At 50.0% G+C, this 19,654-nt stretch overlaps 1 protein-coding gene across 2 annotated transcripts in view; it reads left to right on the forward strand.

Moving 5' to 3' along the window:
- LOC147729785 (septin-4-like) overlaps positions 1-19,654 on the forward strand; it is a 320,572-nt gene that overhangs the window by 203,828 nt on the left and 97,090 nt on the right. For both annotated transcript variants that reach the window (XM_086954688.1, XM_086954689.1), the window contains one exon: positions 14,673-14,796. In XM_086954688.1, coding sequence (XP_086810814.1) covers positions 14,673-14,796 — 124 coding nt within the window. The remainder of the gene's footprint in view (positions 1-14,672; positions 14,797-19,654) is intronic.

Raw genomic sequence — 19,654 nt, forward strand, 5'->3', positions numbered from 1 at the left:
TGAGAGGTAATGGGTACTTGTTCTTTATCGTGACCTTATTCAATGCTCTGTAGGCCACGCAAGCGCAAAGATCACCCTTCTTCTTCGGTATAAAAAATATGGAGGATGATACAGGCGAAGAAGAAGGTCGGATAAACCCATTCTTTAACATCTCATCCAAATATTGCCGTAGATGTTTCTCCTCCGGCAACGCATAAACCCTACTACAGGGCAATATGGCCCCCGGAACAAGATCAATTCGGCAATCAAAAGCCCTGTGTGGTGGCAAAACACACGCCTGATCCTTATCAAACACCTCCTTGTATGCCACAAACGAAGGAGGCAAACTGTTCTGAACGCAACCACTCGCTGCACAAGAGAACGGAGACACCCAATCAGTCGCCTCACAATAACAGTGAAGAAGGCAATACTCTGAATCGAGCGTGACCAACCTACGCGCCCAATCAATCCTGGGATTATGGGCCTGTAACCAGGGCACCCCGAGTACCACCCCAAAAGCTGGTGCGGCTATCAGATCGAAACAGACTGTCTCAGAATGCCCATTATCAAATGTCATCAACAGAGGTTCGGTTTGTCGAACAATCGACCCAGAGGTTAGCTCCGTGCCATCAATAGCCCTCACAGGTTCAGGTTGTCTTTTCATCACGCACGGAACCATCAACTTCTCGGCCAACCCGATATCCATAAAGTTCCCTGTGGCCCCACAATCTAATAACACCGACAAGGAAGCTCTACCAGTAGATGAATAAGCGAAGCAAGCCAACACCGTGAAATGATGCAGGACCTTTTGAACCGCCCCTTGTACATCATATGGATTACAATATTCCCTCTCAAGGACAGAAGGCCTCTCACACCCCCTTCCCACGAAAGCCACATCCTTATTCACCGGTATCCGGGACGGTTTCACTGGACACTCTCGTGCGAAGTGTCCACCCCTCCCACAATACAAACACAACTGCAACAACCGTCTCCGCTCCCTTTCCTCCTTGGATAAGGGACCCCGCACCCCACCCAATGGCATAGGATCGGGATCGGTCTTAACACCTCCATTTTAATTTATTTCTCTCTTGGTTACAGTTGTCTTTGGGGGTTGAAACCTGATCTTTTCCCCTTTTCTTTCACTCATTCGATGGTTGAGTTTTACAACCAAATCGATGAACTCAACACAATCTTCGGGGGGTCTACAACCTGTGAAACAATATCTTTCAATTCCTTGCATAAGCCCTGATAAAATAAAGAGGTTCTCTTTGCCATGGGCCATTGTGTCTCTGCTACTAAGCGATTAAAGGTAGCCACATAACCCAGAAGATCCTGCTTACCCTGCCGTAACTTTAACAATTCAACATCGCTTGCCTGCATGAACGCATGCTTAGCAAACAGACTATGCATCTGGAGCTTGAAGGCCGGAAAACTACTTAGCACAGCTTCATTGTTTTCGACTAAGGGGACCGCCCAACCAGCAGCAGTACCCGAAAGATATGAAATCACAAACGCTACCTTAGTGGTATCGTCAGGAAAAGCGGCTGGTCGACACATGAAGTGCAAATGGCACTGTTTCATAAAGATAGCAAATCTGCTACTGTCCCCGGAAAACCTCTCTGGAGCTGCTAGAGGCACCGGCACAGGAGTGTTCACTGTAACAGACAAAGGAGAAGAAGACCCACTCTGCCCCCCACTCCTCTCATATTTGAATGTGGCTGGTTGAATCAAGGGGGGCCTAGGTTTTACTGAGGGATCCCTCCCTCTTCTCTTAGTGCTTTCCTTCACCTCACTCAGTGACACCCGTAACTCATGATTCTCCTGACGCAGGGATTGGACTTCCCCCTGCATGAGTTCTATGGCCTGCATAAGTTCCCGCATAGAAGAAGCCCCCGCCACTGCCTCCTCAACCATTCTTCACTCGGGCAGCGTATTCATTTGTGGGCTTGGTTTTCTGTTCCGATGCCGACCAGCCCAACACCGCAGGAGTGAAGAATGTCCCAATCCTCTACCCTCGCCGTGACCCCCAACACACGCAATCAAACTGAGTGGTGGAGAACACGACACCGGGAGAAGGTGGGTAACAAAACAAGGAAACCCAAGGTCTTGGGGAACAAGCTCGTCTCCTCTGGCTTCTTGGCAGCTGACAACTTGACTCAGACGAGACCACTATAAATGAAAAAAGGGGACAAGTTTAAACACACCCCTACTAATATTACCAGTGCCAAGTACACACACGAACTACCGACCTCCCTGCTTACCCCAGTTAACAAACGGGAGTGGCTTGTTACGAAACAGGATTTCTTCCAACGCAATCGTATTGGTTGTTTCTTGCGTAACCCCAGACCAACCACGCCCCCTCGGGAAACACCGAGAATGTCAGAGGAGGTGGAATACACAAACATAAGGCAAAAAGGGACAGGGGAGAAAAGGCATCAAGGGAATCCGAAAGACACCTAAAAACCCCTGGAATCTGATAAAAAACACGAAAGTAGCACATGAAAACGGCTGTTATTCAGCTCCTTCGTGAAACCACCCAAACAACATACAACAAGGTGGTTTCGATACAAAAAAGGGGTAAATAACGGGACGCTAGAACTCTAGGAAACGCAGTCGCGAATCCAGAACTTCACCGTAGATCAAAAACAGGTCCCCAGTAAGGGTTCAGCAACACCCAAGGGAATAAGAAACAGGGTAACGGGGAAAAAAGGGAATCAACACCCAGCACTTAAAAAGACCGCTGGAACAAAGCTCGAAGGAAAGGGAACAAGGTAGAACAACAGGAACAGGAAACACACGGCAAGGGACCATTGTAGAAACCAAGCACCTGTTTCCTGGTGGTCGCCTCCTTTTAAAGCGAGCCCTAGGGAGCATCCATAAATTGGCATATGCACTTGGCACCTTAAGCTAAAACCAATGAACGGGAAACTAGACAGAAGGCACCAGGCCCCTTGAACCCCAACAGGCAGCACTACCCTCCCTGCACACATGAGAATCTTGCAACATCTGCGTGCCATAAAAAATGGAGACAAGACATATCCTGTCGCAAGACACTTTGATAAAAAACATCAGAGAAATATTGCAGGATTGTCTTACTTTGTGGTAGATGCGGTCAAGCAAAATGTAAGAGGTGGGAATTATGAGAAAAAGTTGCGTAAACTGGAGTCAATGTACATAATTAAATTGAATAGTAAGTACCCGGGAGGTCTCACCATGGAAGACGATCTTCACAGACATTTGTAACTATTAAGCAATTTAAAAAAAACCTCCGATGTTTGCAGTAATTTTAAAATATTTTTATTTTTATTTTAAGGTTACATTTAGTTTATATGTTTAAAGTCCAGAGTAGAATGATAGACACAAAATGTATGTTGCTTAATGGAAATGCCCACTTGGGCTACACACGTAAAACTTACCGGCAAAAACAAAAACAAAAACGCAGCGGAATGGTTTATTCGAGCACTTGCTCGATATTGATTTCATACGATGAATTGTAGCATGGATTTGAATTGCACAATGACACTTTATTGAAATGTTGTTCAACCATAATACATTTAAGATATGGTACTTTTCAATTTTATAATTATTTTGGTTGACAAAAATGTATTTACGCTGAATATGATGACTAAAATGCATTTACCCTGAATGTTAAGCCGCATATTGAATTAACATCTCGAGAAACTACGAGTCTGTTTTCCATAGCAATGCCAGTGTAGTTTCATTCACGTGACATGGTGTTGATGGGCGTTAAATATGGCAAACTTTATTTTCCCTGTGGTGAACAAGCCTGGTGAACAGGCGAAACGCGTCCCAGCAGTCGACTTGTGTAAATAAATCTCTTAAAAAGCAGAACATGGCGTCGTCTTCCTGTGCTTTCATGTAGAGGATTGTTGAATAAATTAAGGACGTGGTCGAGTCAGTCCTTGTTTGACGACGCACCCTTCGTTCAGGAGCTGTCGTGGTTGGTGACTCGGCGATTGGAGCCGTATATATATATATATATATATATATATATTTATATATATATATATATATATATATAGAGGGAGAGAGAGAGAGAGAGATAGATAGAGATATATCTATTACCTACTGGCTGTCGCCAGTAGGTAGTTATAGTTAGGACCTTGTTTCGATTCAAAAAGTGTTTTTCTTTTGCCAGTATCTACAATTTTTAAAACTAATGGGGCGGTCAGGTCAGCTGCTGTGTTGAAAGTTTCAGTGTGATTTGTCAAGCGAGGGCGGAGAAAAAGGGGGGGTTGCAAAATGCGTTTTCTTTTTGTTCATTATCATAGGAAACTTTAGACACGTCTACAGCCTGACCTCTTTTTGTTGAAGGGTCTAAATCTGTTCAGTAGTTGCTGAGAAATGTAAACATTTTTCAGCTATCCATATATCTCAAGTCTGCGATCTGATTGGCTGCCAACAGTTCCAACCAGAAAGTGTTGGCAGCCCTCTTGTGACTCTGTTGAACCGAGTCACAAGGGAAAAGGTTAAAAAACATTAAGAATATAGAAAAGGGGGCAGGGTAAAAACACCCTGACCCCCCTAGGCCGGCTCAGGGGGTCCCTCAGGGACCCAGAGAGCCAAAAAAAGCTTCTTTAAAAAAAAGAATTGTCTGGATTTGTGCGAAAGCCGCAGAACATTTTTTTTAAATGAAGCACGGGCTCAAGCACTTTATTTTCTTTAATCCCCTGGGTGGGCAGGTCCCGGGGCAATTATCTAAATAGATGCGGGGGCCTGCGCAGATCCAAGCACCACTGGGACCACCACCTCCGGGGCTTTAAAAAAATGCGTGGGGTGTTCCTGCCCCCCCCCACCCCCCTCACAGCCCCAGGGAGGCAACCTCACGGGGCTGAAATAATATAATGAGGGGTGGCCCACCTTCTTCCGCTGCCCCGGAGACCACCACCTCCCTGAGGCAAGATTTCCACCTACATGGGGGTGCTCCAGCCCCCCACTCTGCCCCGGGGACCGCCACCTCCTTGGGGCACAAAATAAATGAAGACGGGGTCCATTGCGGACCCCCAGCCCCAGGGACCACCACCTCCCTGGGGCTACGGAGAAGATGGGAGGGGGGCCGCACAGCTCCCCTCCAGGAGTCCTCCATGGCCCTGGGGACCTCCACCCCCGAAGCCCGGCTCCAGCAATGTGCTGTAGTGCCCGCCCCCAGGACATTGCAGTTTGCTATGGCTTGGCGGGAGCAGTGCTTTCCCCATGATATAGCAAACTCTGCTTTGCTTCATGGAAGCAAGAGCCGGAAAAATGCTCTCACTTCCATGAAGCAAAGCAGACTTGCTATTGGGCAGAGGGAGCTGCATGTTGGCAGCTCCCTCTGCCCAAAAGCAATGCCGGCAGGGACCCCAGGGGCCTTGGGGCTCCCCCCAAGGTCCCTAAGAACGTGACCATGCCCCAGGGGATGGGGTCCCCAGGGCAATATATGCCTCAGGAGTGAGGTCGCTCAACCCCCCTCCAAAAAATGCAAAATATAAATGCTGGCCCCAAGAGATGGGGTCCCCGGGACCGAAAAAGGCCCGGGTTGGGGGCAGCGGAGGACCCCTACCCATTTTTATTTATTTAGAAAAAGAGAGGATGTGGCCATGCCAGAGGGATGGGGTCCCCAAGGCAATATAGGGCTCAGGAGGGGACCACGCAGCCCCCTTCTAAAAAAGTCAAAATAAAAAATAAAGGACATGCCCCAAGGGTTGTGGTCCCCAGGGCCAACACTGGCCCAGGAAAGGTGGTCCACACAGCCCCCCTTCCTTAAAAGAAATACATACATATATAAAATGGCTCAGCCCGGGGGAAGGGGGCCCCAGGGCCCAAAAGTATCAAGGGAAGAGGAGCACACTGCCCCCTTCCTAAAATAGGAAAGAAACGGAAATCGCCAACTTGATGGAGGCCCCGCCCCCTCTCTACTTTACTCTGCAAGAACGCCTCATGGTGTGGTCTGGGTTGGGGGATGAAGCCCCCTTTGATGCTGAGGGTCCTTAGGGGCCAATTAGTCCTCCTGGTTCCTCCAATAAGCCCCACACAATAGGATTGCTGAGAGGTGGGGTGATGAGGTTCCATTGTGTCCTGAGGACCTCAGGACTAAATAGAAACTTCATCGCCCAAGCAAGGAGAAATAACATAATTTCCACTTGTGTTTTTCCTCTTTCGACTCCATTGATTGCTTTTGTGCAGCAGGTGTCCATGGTGCAAGGGTGCCTGCGTTAGCGCATGGCAGCTATTGGTGCACCAGCGCAGGGGGAAAGGACAGCAATGCGCTGTATCTGATAGATACGGCGCATCCCTGCCCTTTTCTTTTGATGTAGGGGAGCGCAGCAGGAAGGCTTGCTGTGCTGTGCTTCGCAAATGATTGTTATTCAGGACCTGAGTTTTCTGCATTAAGCAGCACAGCACAAAATAAATTGGTTGTTGCACTACTTTGCGTGAAAAATAAGTAAATCTGGGCCTTGAATATTGGCTAGGACTTCTCAGGCGCAGGATTGTCCTCTTTGGATGCTCTTGCACTTACACCACAGCCGATGCATCTCATTAAAACATGTTATTTGGGATTTGTTTCCTAGAGCAACAAAACTGCAGGATTGTTCAGATATAAATCCAGTAGTAATTGTGCAATTTGTGTGTGGCGCCTAAGACTAACATGACAGAAAAATGTAGACAAAGGAGAAGAAGACCCACTCTGCCCCCCACTCCTCTCATATTTGAATGTGGCTGGTTGAATCAAGGGGGGCCTAGGTTTTACTGAGGGATCCCTCCCTCTTCTCTTCGTGCTTTCCTTCACCTCACTCAGTGACACCCGTAACTCATGATTCTCCTGACGCAGGGATTGGACTTCCCCCTGCATGAGTTCTATGGCCTGCATAAGTTCCCGCATAGAAGAAGCCCCCGCCACTGCCTCCTCAACCATTCTTCACTCGGGCAGCGTATTCATTTGTGGGCTTGGTTTTCTGTTCCGATGCCGACCAGCCCAACACCGCAGGAGTGAAGAATGTCCCAATCCTCTACCCTCGCCGTGACCCCCAACACACGCAATCAAACCGAGTGGTGGAGAACACGACACCGGGAGAAGGTGGGTAACAAAACAAGGAAACCCAAGGTCTTGGGGAACAAGCTCGTCTCCTCTGGCTTCTTGGCAGCTGACAACTTGACTCAGACGAGACCACTATAAATGAAAAAAGGGGACAAGTTTAAACACACCCCTACTAATATTACCAGTGCCAAGTACACACACGAACTACCGACCTCCCTGCTTACCCCAGTTAACAAACGGGAGTGGCTTGTTACGAAACAGGATTTCTTCCAACGCAATCGTATTGGTTGTTTCTTGCGTAACCCCAGACCAACCACGCCCCCTCGGGAAACACCGAGAATGTCAGAGGAGGTGGAATACACAAACATAAGGCAAAAAGGGACAGGGGAGAAAAGGCATCAAGGGAATCCGAAAGACACCTAAAAACCCCTGGAATCTGATAAAAAACACGAAAGTAGCACATGAAAACGGCTGTTATTCAGCTCCTTCGTGAAACCACCCAAACAACATACAACAAGGTGGTTTCGATACAAAAAAGGGGTAAATAACGGGACGCTAGAACTCTAGGAAACGCAGTCGCGAATCCAGAACTTCACCGTAGATCAAAAACAGGTCCCCAGTAAGGGTTCAGCAACACCCAAGGGAATAAGAAACAGGGTAACGGGGAAAAAAGGGAATCAACACCCAGCACTTAAAAAGACCGCTGGAACAAAGCTCGAAGGAAAGGGAACAAGGTAGAACAACAGGAACAGGAAACACACGGCAAGGGACCATTGTAGAAACCAAGCACCTGTTTCCTGGTGGTCGCCTCCTTTTAAAGCGAGCCCTAGGGAGCATCCATAAATTCGCATATGCACTTGGCACCTTAAGCTAAAACCAATGAACGGGAAACTAGACAGAAGGCACCAGGCCCCTTGAACCCCAACAGGCAGCACTACCCTCCCTGCACACATGAGAATCTTGCAACATCTGCGTGCCATAAAAAATGGAGACAAGACATATCCTGTCGCAAGACACTTTGATAAAAAACATCAGAGAAATATTGCAGGATTGTCTTACTTTGTGGTAGATGCGGTCAAGCAAAATGTAAGAGGTGGGAATTATGAGAAAAAGTTGCGTAAACTGGAGTCAATGTACATAATTAAATTGAATAGTAAGTACCCGGGAGGTCTCACCATGGAAGACGATCTTCACAGACATTTGTAACTATTAAGCAATTTAAAAAAAACCTACGATGTTTGCAGTAATTTTAAAATATTTTTATTTTAAGGTTACATTTAGTTTATATGTTTAAAGTCCAGAGTAGAATGATAGACACAAAATGTATGTTGCTTAATGGAAATGCCCACTTGGGCTACACACGTAAAACTTACCGGCAAAAACAAAAACAAAAACGCAGCGGAATGGTTTATTCGAGCACTTGCTCGATATTGATTTCATACGATGAATTGTAGCATGGATTTGAATTGCACAATGACACTTTATTGAAATGTTGTTCAACCATAATACATTTAAGATATGGTACTTTTCAATTTTATAATTATTTTGGTTGACAAAAATGTATTTACGCTGAATATGTTGACTAAAATGCATTTACCCTGAATGTTAAGCCGCATATTGAATTAACATCTCGAGAAACTACGAGTCTGTTTTCCATAGCAATGCCAGTGTAGTTTCATTCACGTGACATGGTGTTGATGGGCGTTAAATATGGCAAACTTTATTTTCCCTGTGGTGAACAAGCCTGGTGAACAGGCGAAACGCGTCCCAGCAGTCGACTTGTGTAAATAAATCTCTTAAAAAGCAGAACATGGCGTCGTCTTCCTGTGCTTTCATGTAGAGGATTGTTGAATAAATTAAGGACGTGGTCGAGTCAGTCCTTGTTTGACGACGCACCCTTCATTCAGGAGCTGTCGTGGTTGGTGACTCGGCGATTGGAGCCGTATATATATATATATATATATATATATATTTATATATATATATATATAGAGGGAGAGAGAGAGAGAGAGATAGATAGAGATATATCTATTACCTACTGGCTGTCGCCAGTAGGTAGTTATAGTTAGGACCTTGTTTCGATTCAAAAAGTGTTTTTCTTTTGCCAGTATCTACAATTTTTAAAACTAATGGGGCGGTCAGGTCAGCTGCTGTGTTGAAAGTTTCAGTGTGATTTGTCAAGCGAGGGCGGAGAAAAAGGGGGGGTTGCAAAATGCGTTTTCTTTTTGTTCATTATCATAGGAAACTTTAGACACGTCTACAGCCTGACCTCTTTTTGTTGAAGGGTCTAAATCTGTTCAGTAGTTGCTGAGAAATGTAAACATTTTTCAGCTATCCATATATCTCAAGTCTGCGATCTGATTGGCTGCCAACAGTTCCAACCAGAAAGTGTTGGCAGCCCTCTTGTGACTCTGTTGAACCGAGTCACAAGGGAAAAGGTTAAAAAACATTAAGAATATAGAAAAGGGGGCAGGGTAAAAACACCCTGACCCCCCTAGGCCGGCTCAGGGGGTCCCTCAGGGACCCAGAGAGCCAAAAAAAGCTTCTTTAAAAAAAAGAATTGTCTGGATTTGTGCGAAAGCCGCAGAACATTTTTTTTAAATGAAGCACGGGCTCAAGCACTTTATTTTCTTTAATCCCCTGGGTGGGCAGGTCCCGGGGCAATTATCTAAATAGATGCGGGGGCCTGCGCAGATCCAAGCACCACTGGGACCACCACCTCCGGGGCTTTAAAAAAATGCGTGGGGTGTTCCTGCCCCCCCCCCCCCTCACAGCCCCAGGGAGGCAACCTCACGGGGCTGAAATAATATAATGAGGGGTGGCCCACCTTCTTCCGCTGCCCCGGAGACCACCACCTCCCTGAGGCAAGATTTCCACCTACATGGGGGTGCTCCAGCCCCCCACTCTGCCCCGGGGACCGCCACCTCCTTGGGGCACAAAATAAATGAAGACGGGGTCCATTGCGGACCCCCAGCCCCAGGGACCACCACCTCCCTGGGGCTACGGAGAAGATGGGAGGGGGGCCGCACGGCTCCCCTCCAGGAGTCCTCCATGGCCCTGGGGACCTCCACCCCCGAAGCCCGGCTCCAGCAATGTGCTGTAGTGCCCGCCCCCAGGACATTGCAGTTTGCTATGGCTTGGCGGGAGCAGTGCTTTCCCCATGATATAGCAAACTCTGCTTTGCTTCATGGAAGCAAGAGCCGGAAAAATGCTCTCACTTCCATGAAGCAAAGCAGACTTGCTATTGGGCAGAGGGAGCTGCATGTTGGCAGCTCCCTCTGCCCAAAAGCAATGCCGGCAGGGACCCCAGGGGCCTTGGGGCTCCCCCCAAGGTCCCTAAGAACGTGACCATGCCCCAGGGGATGGGGTCCCCAGGGCAATATATGCCTCAGGAGTGAGGTCGCTCAACCCCCCTCCAAAAAATGCAAAATATAAATGCTGGCCCCAAGAGATGGGGTCCCCGGGACCGAAAAAGGCCCGGGTTGGGGGCAGCGGAGGACCCCTACCCATTTTTATTTATTTAGAAAAAGAGAGGATGTGGCCATGCCAGAGGGATGGGGTCCCCAAGGCAATATAGGGCTCAGGAGGGGACCACGCAGCCCCCTTCTAAAAAAGTCAAAATAAAAAATAAAGGACATGCCCCAAGGGTTGTGGTCCCCAGGGCCAACACTGGCCCAGGAAAGGTGGTCCACACAGCCCCCCTTCCTTAAAAGAAATACATACATATATAAAATGGCTCAGCCCGGGGGAAGGGGGCCCCAGGGCCCAAAAGTATCAAGGGAAGAGGAGCACACTGCCCCCTTCCTAAAATAGGAAAGAAACGGAAATCGCCAACTTGATGGAGGCCCCGCCCCCTCTCTACTTTACTCTGCAAGAACGCCTCATGGTGTGGTCTGGGTTGGGGGATGAAGCCCCCTTTGATGCTGAGGGTCCTTAGGGGCCAATTAGTCCTCCTGGTTCCTCCAATAAGCCCCACACAATAGGATTGCTGAGAGGTGGGGTGATGAGGTTCCATTGTGTCCTGAGGACCTCAGGACTAAATAGAAACTTCATCGCCCAAGCAAGGAGAAATAACATAATTTCCACTTGTGTTTTTCCTCTTTCGACTCCATTGATTGCTTTTGTGCAGCAGGTGTCCATGGTGCAAGGGTGCCTGCGTTAGCGCATGGCAGCTATTGGTGCACCAGCGCAGGGGGAAAGGACAGCAATGCGCTGTATCTGATAGATACGGCGCATCCCTGCCTTTTTCTTTTGATGTAGGGGAGCGCAGCAGGAAGGCTTGCTGTGCTGTGCTTCGCAAAAGATTGTTATTCAGGACCTGAGTTTTCTGCATTAAGCAGCACAGCACAAAATAAATTGGTTGTTGCACTACTTTGCGTGAAAAATAAGTAAATCTGGGCCTTGAATATTGGCTAGGACTTCTCAGGCGCAGGATTGTCCTCTTTGGATGCTCTTGCACTTACACCACAGCCGATGCATCTCATTAAAACATGTTATTTGGGATTTGTTTCCTAGAGCAACAAAACTGCAGGATTGTTCAGATATAAATCCAGTAGTAATTGTGCAATTTGTGTGTGGCGCCTAAGACTAACATGACAGAAAAATGTAGATAAATCACCAAACTGAGTGACAAGGGTGTACTAGCCTCACTGTAGGAACTGGGGTCACCAGTTCCCCGGGGGGTAGCTTGGCCCGAGCAGGTAGGCACCCGAAAGCTTAGGTGTTAAGTGACCACACAGCACACGCATCTACTGAGACAATAAAACGCACGCAATGACTGACGCCACTCCAGTGAGTTTGAGTAAAAATTAAAAAGCTTTTATCTAGAGCAGAGTCAGGGTAATCAAAAATCACAGTATCTCTATTTCATCAAAGCATTTCATCAGAGGGGAGTAAAGGGAGCAGTTCAATAATCAATGTAGCATATTGCAATAACCATTTCATTAAGGGATTAGCATTTCATTACTTAGCAGTAAACATTTCATCGTGTCAGGAATCAGCATGTTATTAAACAGGAGCAAAACATTTAATGAAATAACCAGGTGCAGTCCTATTCTTTGAGGGTACAGGCAATATTTCATTCAACAGGCCCCATTAGCAATTTTGCTCAGCAAGCTCCTTGAATCGGCAGGGCCTGTAATAAGGTTTTCCTAGCTTCTGCAGCTTAAAAATAACAGCCCCCTATGCAGGACCTAACATTTCATTACGAATCATGCCTGACCATTTCCTTGCTCAACTGAAGGCATTCAGGAACGCTGCATTAGGCAGGAGTATAGGACATTCCTCCTGCAAAGCAATCCTTTTATTCAAGGGATAACCATGCCCTTACTCAGCACTAAACATGCCATTAGGCACTAATAAACAAGGCATCAAGCAAAGGTGAGCATCTCATTAGGCAGGGGGAAACCATACATAAGGCTTAATTGAGTATTTCATTAATCCAGAGTAAACCATACTTGAGGCTATAAATGAGCATTTAACTTTGTCCCAGGCAGGGGTTAACTCGACTAGCCCTGGGCCTAGGGGCCTACTAGAGTCTTGGCCCAGTTCTTTTCCAGATAGGGGCTAATCGGGAGCCAACAGGGCCCAGTCACCAGTCTTCCCCAGGGAGGGGCGAGCTCAGGGCCACCTGGGGCCTCCCGCCCTCCTCCCTGGGGGTTGGTCTAGCTTCTGGCAGTGGATTGGGGCCAAGGGGGCCCAGCAACAGTTCCCCAGGGGAGGGGCGAACTCGGGGCCTCCTGTGGCCTTCCACCCTCCTCCCCGGGGGTTACCTGGTTTCTTCGGCCTTTCCGGGGCCCTTGCGCAGATTCTCTGGCGAGGGGAGAGGGCTCTTACTTTCCCCCGAGCCCTCCGGAGTGTGTGGGGGCTGGTCAGGGCTCTCTCTGGGCTGACGCCAGCAGGTGGGGGCTCTCCCTCTCTCTCGGAGCCCTCCGGGGCTTCAGCAGGCTGTTCCAAGGCATTCCATGGCTCCCAGCCAATCAGTAGGAGGCTGGTGGAGGTTTCTGACCTCACGGCCCATCGTGGTGCAGGCAAGGTGGGCGCTGCAGCGTCAGCCAATCGCTGTGTGGTGCCGGATGGGGGCGTGGCCAGGGACACCGCATCCCCCGTCACGTGATGGCGGGTAAAGGCTTCAGGCCTTGTCGGGCCTAGCGCAGCCTGACAGGAATTCCGGCGGCCCTCTCCTGACACCGGGTTCCGCAACGGGATACTCAGCAGGGGCAGGAGGCTCCCAGACTATTGCGGCGGCCTCCCCAAGGCTCCGGGGGCCGCCGCAAGGACGGCATACAATCGGGCCGGGCGCGGCCCACCACAACACGGCGGCGGCCCTCTCCTGACACCGGGGGCCACCTGGGGCAAATCACGGCGCTTCACGGGGCAGCCTCAGCTGCACGGACGACCAGGGCTGTGGCGCTGAGTGGGGGCAGCGCTCCAGGGCCCGCACACAGCGCTAGAATGCGCGGAAGTAGTTCTGGGCACTTGGGGAGTATAGCGCCTCTCAGGGGGGATGCAGCGCTTGGTAGAGAGGGCGCTGGGGGCAGCTTTCTCAATAGCGCTTCGTGGGCCTAGCGCTTCAGAGCACAGTAGGGGAGCGCTGGGCAGGTAGGGCAGGCAGTTCAAACAGGGCAGGTCAGTGTTCCAGCACTAAGGAAGAGCGCTTCTCAAGCAGTTAGACAAGGCAGGACAGAGCAGGGGCCCCAGATGCAGACAGAGGGGGCTGGGATGGCACAGCCCAGTACCTGGTTGATCCCCAGTAGTCCTGTGGCAGTTAGGTTTCTTCTTGGCGCTTGATGGTTCCTGCGCCCTTGGTGGAGAACAGATTCTTGGTTTCTTGAAGAGGAGGGGGGTTGAGTTGAAGGCTGCTGACAAGATTCCTCAGCAGGTTACTGCAGGTGGTCCCTGGGTTCCCCTCCCGCCAGGCCAGATTAGTGGGATAGTTCAGTGTTCCTCACACAGCTTGGTGGGCAGCGCCTGAACCCTGTCACCCCCAGTGGTATAGGTTTCTGACTAGGCCCTACCGCCTAAGTCTCCTGCGTAGGGTCCCCCAGGTCAGTGATGCCCCAACTGACTGAAACCTTTCCCTCCTTTTCTTTATATATGCCCAGGTCAGGTGACCACCCTCTAAGGCGGCAAAAACAGACTCCGCCCCTATTCTAGAAGGTTCCAGGAGCTTCCCTAGTTAGCTATGGGCAGGCAAGGCAGGCTGGTATGGCAACAATGTTTAGGGGTTCCAGCCAGCTCCTGGCAACTAGAGTGCTACTAGAAAGGCTACGCTGCAGTAGCAGGGGCCTATGGCAGCCATGTTGGAAGTAGAGAGCACCTGCACCTTAGCACTAATTTCAACATTACACAGGGCATCTCAACCTCACAGGGCCTGTACAACTTCGTAACAGTGGGGGGACATCCTGAATTACGGGAGCCAAAAGCGAAAAATTTCAGGGAAAAGGGCCAAGTCCAACACCCACACAAGAGCATGGTGATTGAGTCAGCTCTAGTGGGGTGAGGTAAGTAGGCTTACTACGTCACCTCAGATTCTGCATGAGAGGAGGGGCTGTGTGGGCCCTCACAAGGGGTGGTGATGCATGATGTAGAGATGGGACTCACTCCATCACCTCAGACCCATTGCATTCAGCAACCCAATGACTTATTTCGCCCACAGAGCGCATCGCACAGACGGTGGAGATCGTTAAACACACAGTGGACATCGAGGAGAAGGGAGTGAGACTGCGCCTCACCGTGGTGGATACCCCCGGCTTTGGGGATGCGCTCAACAACTACGACTGGTACGTGTCTTTGTTGGCCTGTCATTTATGGGGAGTGAAGCAGTGGAAGGCTGGAATAGGGTGAGAAGAAGAAAGTGAGATTGCATGAGATGTGCGTGTGTGTGCATGCCGAGTGAGGACTAGAATGCAAATGGAGGGATGGAGAGGCCATGGAGTGAAAGAAGAAAAGCATGTGTAGACCGAAAGAAAATGCACGGGGTAGGACGAATGCATCAGCAGAGAGCAGGACCATGTGGGTAACATGACGGCGAGAGCATTTGGACAAGGACAGCGCCGTGATATGACAGAGAGTGCACATGAGTGAAGCCTAGGGGAGTGGATGAAGTTAATTTTACAGAAGCAATTTTGGGTACAAAAATGAAATCTACTCAAAAACTCGAACTAGGATTTTCAGCTCTAAAGTCAGCAGCTCTGGCTGTTACGCCACCTTCTCTTCCATTTCAGGCGTAAGTGTGCATCAAGGAAGGAGTAAAGTGCATTATGGGGGGGTGAGGGTTCATTGAGGGACAGGATCATGGTGCTGTAAGGAATTATTAAGGGAGCGGTTTAGGTGCATTAAGCTCTGGTTAGGGCACCTGGCGGGATAGAGGTTGCTTCGAGGGAGGACTTAAGTGAGGTGGTATGTAGCATGGCAAGGTTGAGTATGCATTAGGGGATGGGATATGGTTCATGGCAGAGGTGAGGTGCATGATGGAAAGTCATCTCGCTCGGTCAATTCATTCAGTAGCTGGACTAAATTATCCTATCACAAAGCATACCCTATCACAGTACTCCCAAAAGATCCACCTGCTTGCCAGCCACTCCAAGTACCACTCAACTGCCACTCCCATGGCACTTCTTGCCTACAACTTTCACCTCGCTTTGCAGGTACACTCCTGACCCTGTCTCTGAGCTTTGGGTACTGTCCAGCCTCGTTCATGCACGCCTCCCTCTGATCTTTAAGTCAAGCAGCCGAGCACTTCAGCATTCTTTCAGAAATAACTACTAACATTAATAAGGCATGTGCAAAAATTGTAAAGTTCGCTCATGGCAACTTTCCAAAGTTTAAAAAAAAGGGGCATATTCACGAGGACTTACCAAGCTGTCACTAACAGCCGTTAGCGACCGTTTTTTGGCAAAAACGCCCAGTATAAAGATTGCTACTTCTGTTAGCGATAACTATATGCAGGAGAGACATTCCCATGCAAAAACGCCCGCAAACAACACTACTCCATATTCACAAGGGGATCCGTGAACTTCTGAAGACCCAAAAAAATGGCGCTAACTGCAGTTAGAGACAGTTACTTAAGACCAGAAAATAGCTCATCTTAAAAATGAGGATAATGCTTGGAGCCACATTTCAGCATGATTTGGTGCTGGACAGCGCTGCAAGCAATGTTGCAGCGCTGCCCTGCAACAAAACTACAGTGTAGGAATGCGCGCCATCAATAAGATAGTGCACATTCCCAGGCCCTAGTCATGAAAAGTGTTGCAGTGCTGCAACAAGGCAGCATTGCAACACTTCTCACTACACCCTTCTTGCAACAGCATGGAATTCTCAGTATTCACTGGACAGCTCTCCATGGCTCAAGTAATGACAGAGACATCAGGAATCCTGACGTATCTGTGCTAAAGTCAAGCATGATGCAACTCCAGCAATGCATGGGGTCAGCCTATCCCTGTGGCACTGCGTCACCCTCACGCCTGCCATCAGGCAGGAGGAAGGTACTGACTCAGTGCCGCTTATCAGGGGTGCCCGAATGGCGACGCTGTTGGAGATCCTTCGGTGGTACTTGCGTGCTGCTGTGTCATCGTTTGGAGCGGTACAAAAGGGGGTGGTGATGGATGCAGCATCTGAACAAATCAAACACTCACACCCAGTCAACAGATCTGGACTTAATCCATCACCGTTCTTTAGCCCACTCTGCCACCCCAGTTCAGACATGGCCATATGCAAATCAGTCTGACCCTGTGCCTCATGGGAACAGTCCAGCCCGAACTGCCAAGCCATGCCTTCCCTGGATCGGATTCAAGCTTCCTATGACCGGTTTCTGGCAGAGACAGGGCGGAGCACATCGGGAATGGCCTGCTCTTCAGACACCCACTGACACCTCACGGTTGTCACGCTGGCTGAAATGCCAGAAACCGGTCCTCAGAAAGCTTGTTTCTGGTCCAGGAAAGGCATGGCTTGGCAGTTTGGGCTGGACTGATCCCATGAGGCACAGGGTCAGACTCATTTGCATATGGCCATTTCTGAACGGGAGTGGGCTAAAGAACGGTGATGGATCAAACCCAGATCTGTTGACTGGGTGTGAGTGTCTGATTGGTTCAGATGCTCCGTCCATCACCACCCCTGTAAGAAATGGGGTTACCAAATCTCCAAGGGGGTAGCACGGAACCAAGTGGGCAGGCCAAACTTCGGAGGACATGTGAAGCACTCACGCAGTACCCACAGACGACACACCAGGCACACCACAAAAGAGATACGACACCAGCTTGAGTTGGAAAAATAAGTAGGTTAGTACATCTCCAACCTGCAAGGCAAAAAGGCAAAAACAGTGGTAATCACAACCGGGCGCCAACTGGCGCCAGAGCCAAGTATATCAGGGAGGATTATTTTCAAGGGGACAATGGGCAAAATGGTTGAGTCCATGAGTCCGTGGCTGAAAAAGAAAGAGGTTGATCAACTTGTCATAAAACCTGGGGTCAATATGGCGGGGCCAACTCAGGCCCTAATCCTTAGCAGTAGACTGTAACTGCAAAGTACAACATTAGCATCAGGACACCCCATGCAGTATAACTCCAACACGACCCCTGTAAAAGAAAAGCTTCACAGCATCAGAGCAAATCCTAACAGACAGGAGCACCTGTAATGAATCAACAAGGATTCCTCATTGACATGGGGCGTAACAAGGGGCCTGGAATGGCATGTCAGGCCAGCATAGGGGCAGGTCACCTGTAGTAAGAGGGCACATCCAGATTTACTCCGCCCTCCACCTGTGGGAATATAACACTAGGTAGAACTTGTAATGCCTAAACCTGTCGGCATCCAACTTTAGGCACAACTCATTGAACACAGGGCCTCAACAGCATATCTGGAATCAACCGGTACTGGATAACTACTCAGCCCAGGACCTGCATGAAAGCATGAGGGCATCAACATTAGATATCGGTCTCATCACCTTAGGCCAGGGAGATGACCATCTCATCAGGTAAGTAGGCAACTTGTTTTCAATGAAAACTTAGGCATACACATTACAGTGTGACATTAGGCATTTAACCATGAGCATGTCACCACTGGCGCATTATTCCTGGGTACATTAGGCTCACTTAGGCAGGTAAATAACATCCGCAGAAGCCCCACAACCTTATTTGTATAATGGCCTGGAAACAGCGTAAGATCACCCAACAGGCGTGAAACATCAATATACATTGGCATCCGTCATTACTCACCAGACATCCCCAATCCTGGGCAGTGGACGCAGTAACCTGGTGCCTGTCCCCACCGCGACCCTTATGACAACCCTTAGCATAGGAGCAGTAGGCCTGGCCTATGGGCGTCTTCTTAACAGCCTAACGCCTGGGGATACCCACCATTAACAGGGGCATTAATACTAGGCCCTCAGCATACTGGGCGCTAAACCATCTGCCTAAACATCAGCCCAGCATTAACATAAGACCTGACCCTCACTCTGGGAGGTCATGCAGGTAGCAGTCACCTTAACACTAGGCCCAAATCACATTGAACCTGGGGGCATTTATGCATTTAACATGTGCCTGACTCTAGGCTTGTAAACCTCAACATAGGGCAATCCCTCCCCGGGGCATAGACCGCGGTGATCTCGGTAACACACTTCACTGTAGGCCATCTGCATTTCCTTAACCAGGGAATAATTCTACATATGAAAATAAACCCCGCCTCCAATTCTTGCAGTGGGGGGGGGGTTCCACAGCCTAAGGTTCTCCTGTGTACTTCCACGATCAACAGGGACAGTCCCAGTGTCCAAAAGAAGAAGGGGGTGGCGAGCACCAACCCTGTGCCCTGTTGCCCTCACCACCTCCCCACACAGTCTACTTCAGGCCCAACTCACCGGCTCCTCTGGGGTCTCCTTCTTAGTAGGGGCCAGGCACCGACAATGTGCCTCGAGGCCCTCTCCTCTGTACTCCTGCAGCCGGCCGCGGGACTCGCAGCAACACACGGGGCTCTCTTTTACCGGCGGGGGCACTTGGGTTCCTCCGGGACCTCGGTAGGCCTACTCTGCTGGTGCTGGGGCTTGCGGCACCTTCTGGGCCCAAAGCCACTCGCAGGCAGTGAAGAGAGAGAGACGTGGGACACACACGGGGCTCTTCCTCGCTCAGAGAGCCCCGCTTCGAATAGCTCTCCCTTGCAGCTTCCTCCAGATCCTGACCGGCGGGGTTGGCTCCTGCTCTGGTCGTTATCACCGGGGCTCCCTTGGGGGCACAGGGGGGGCCTCGCCCCGGCGCCTCCTACCTCCGTCTTCACCCGGGCTCCCTGTACCTTACGGGGACCCTGGGCTTAGGCTCGGCTTCTTCCTGCCTTCCCAGGCTGCCCGGGTGGCAGCCAATCCCTGCGCAGCTAGGGCGGGGGTGCGGCCAGTGACTCGGCCGGGCGCCCCGTCACGTGATGCGGGTGACGGCGGCCTCAGGGCCTAACGCAGCCCTTTCTTCACTTCGGCGGCCCTCTCCTGGCACCGGGGGCCGCCGCAACGATGCTCACCACAACGGGGGGCCTCCCCGACAGCGCCGGGCCGCGGCAGTGATTTTCGGCGGCAATAAGGGGTAGGCTCCCTATGAATGAATTATTTTTAATCGCCCAAGCACGCCAAAACGAGGGTAGGCTCCTCCAGCTCTATGCCCC

This window comes from Lissotriton vulgaris, chromosome 2_1, assembly GCF_964263255.1.
Source record: "Lissotriton vulgaris chromosome 2_1, aLisVul1.2, whole genome shotgun sequence".
In the NCBI taxonomy this organism is placed as follows: domain Eukaryota; kingdom Metazoa; phylum Chordata; class Amphibia; order Caudata; family Salamandridae; genus Lissotriton; species Lissotriton vulgaris.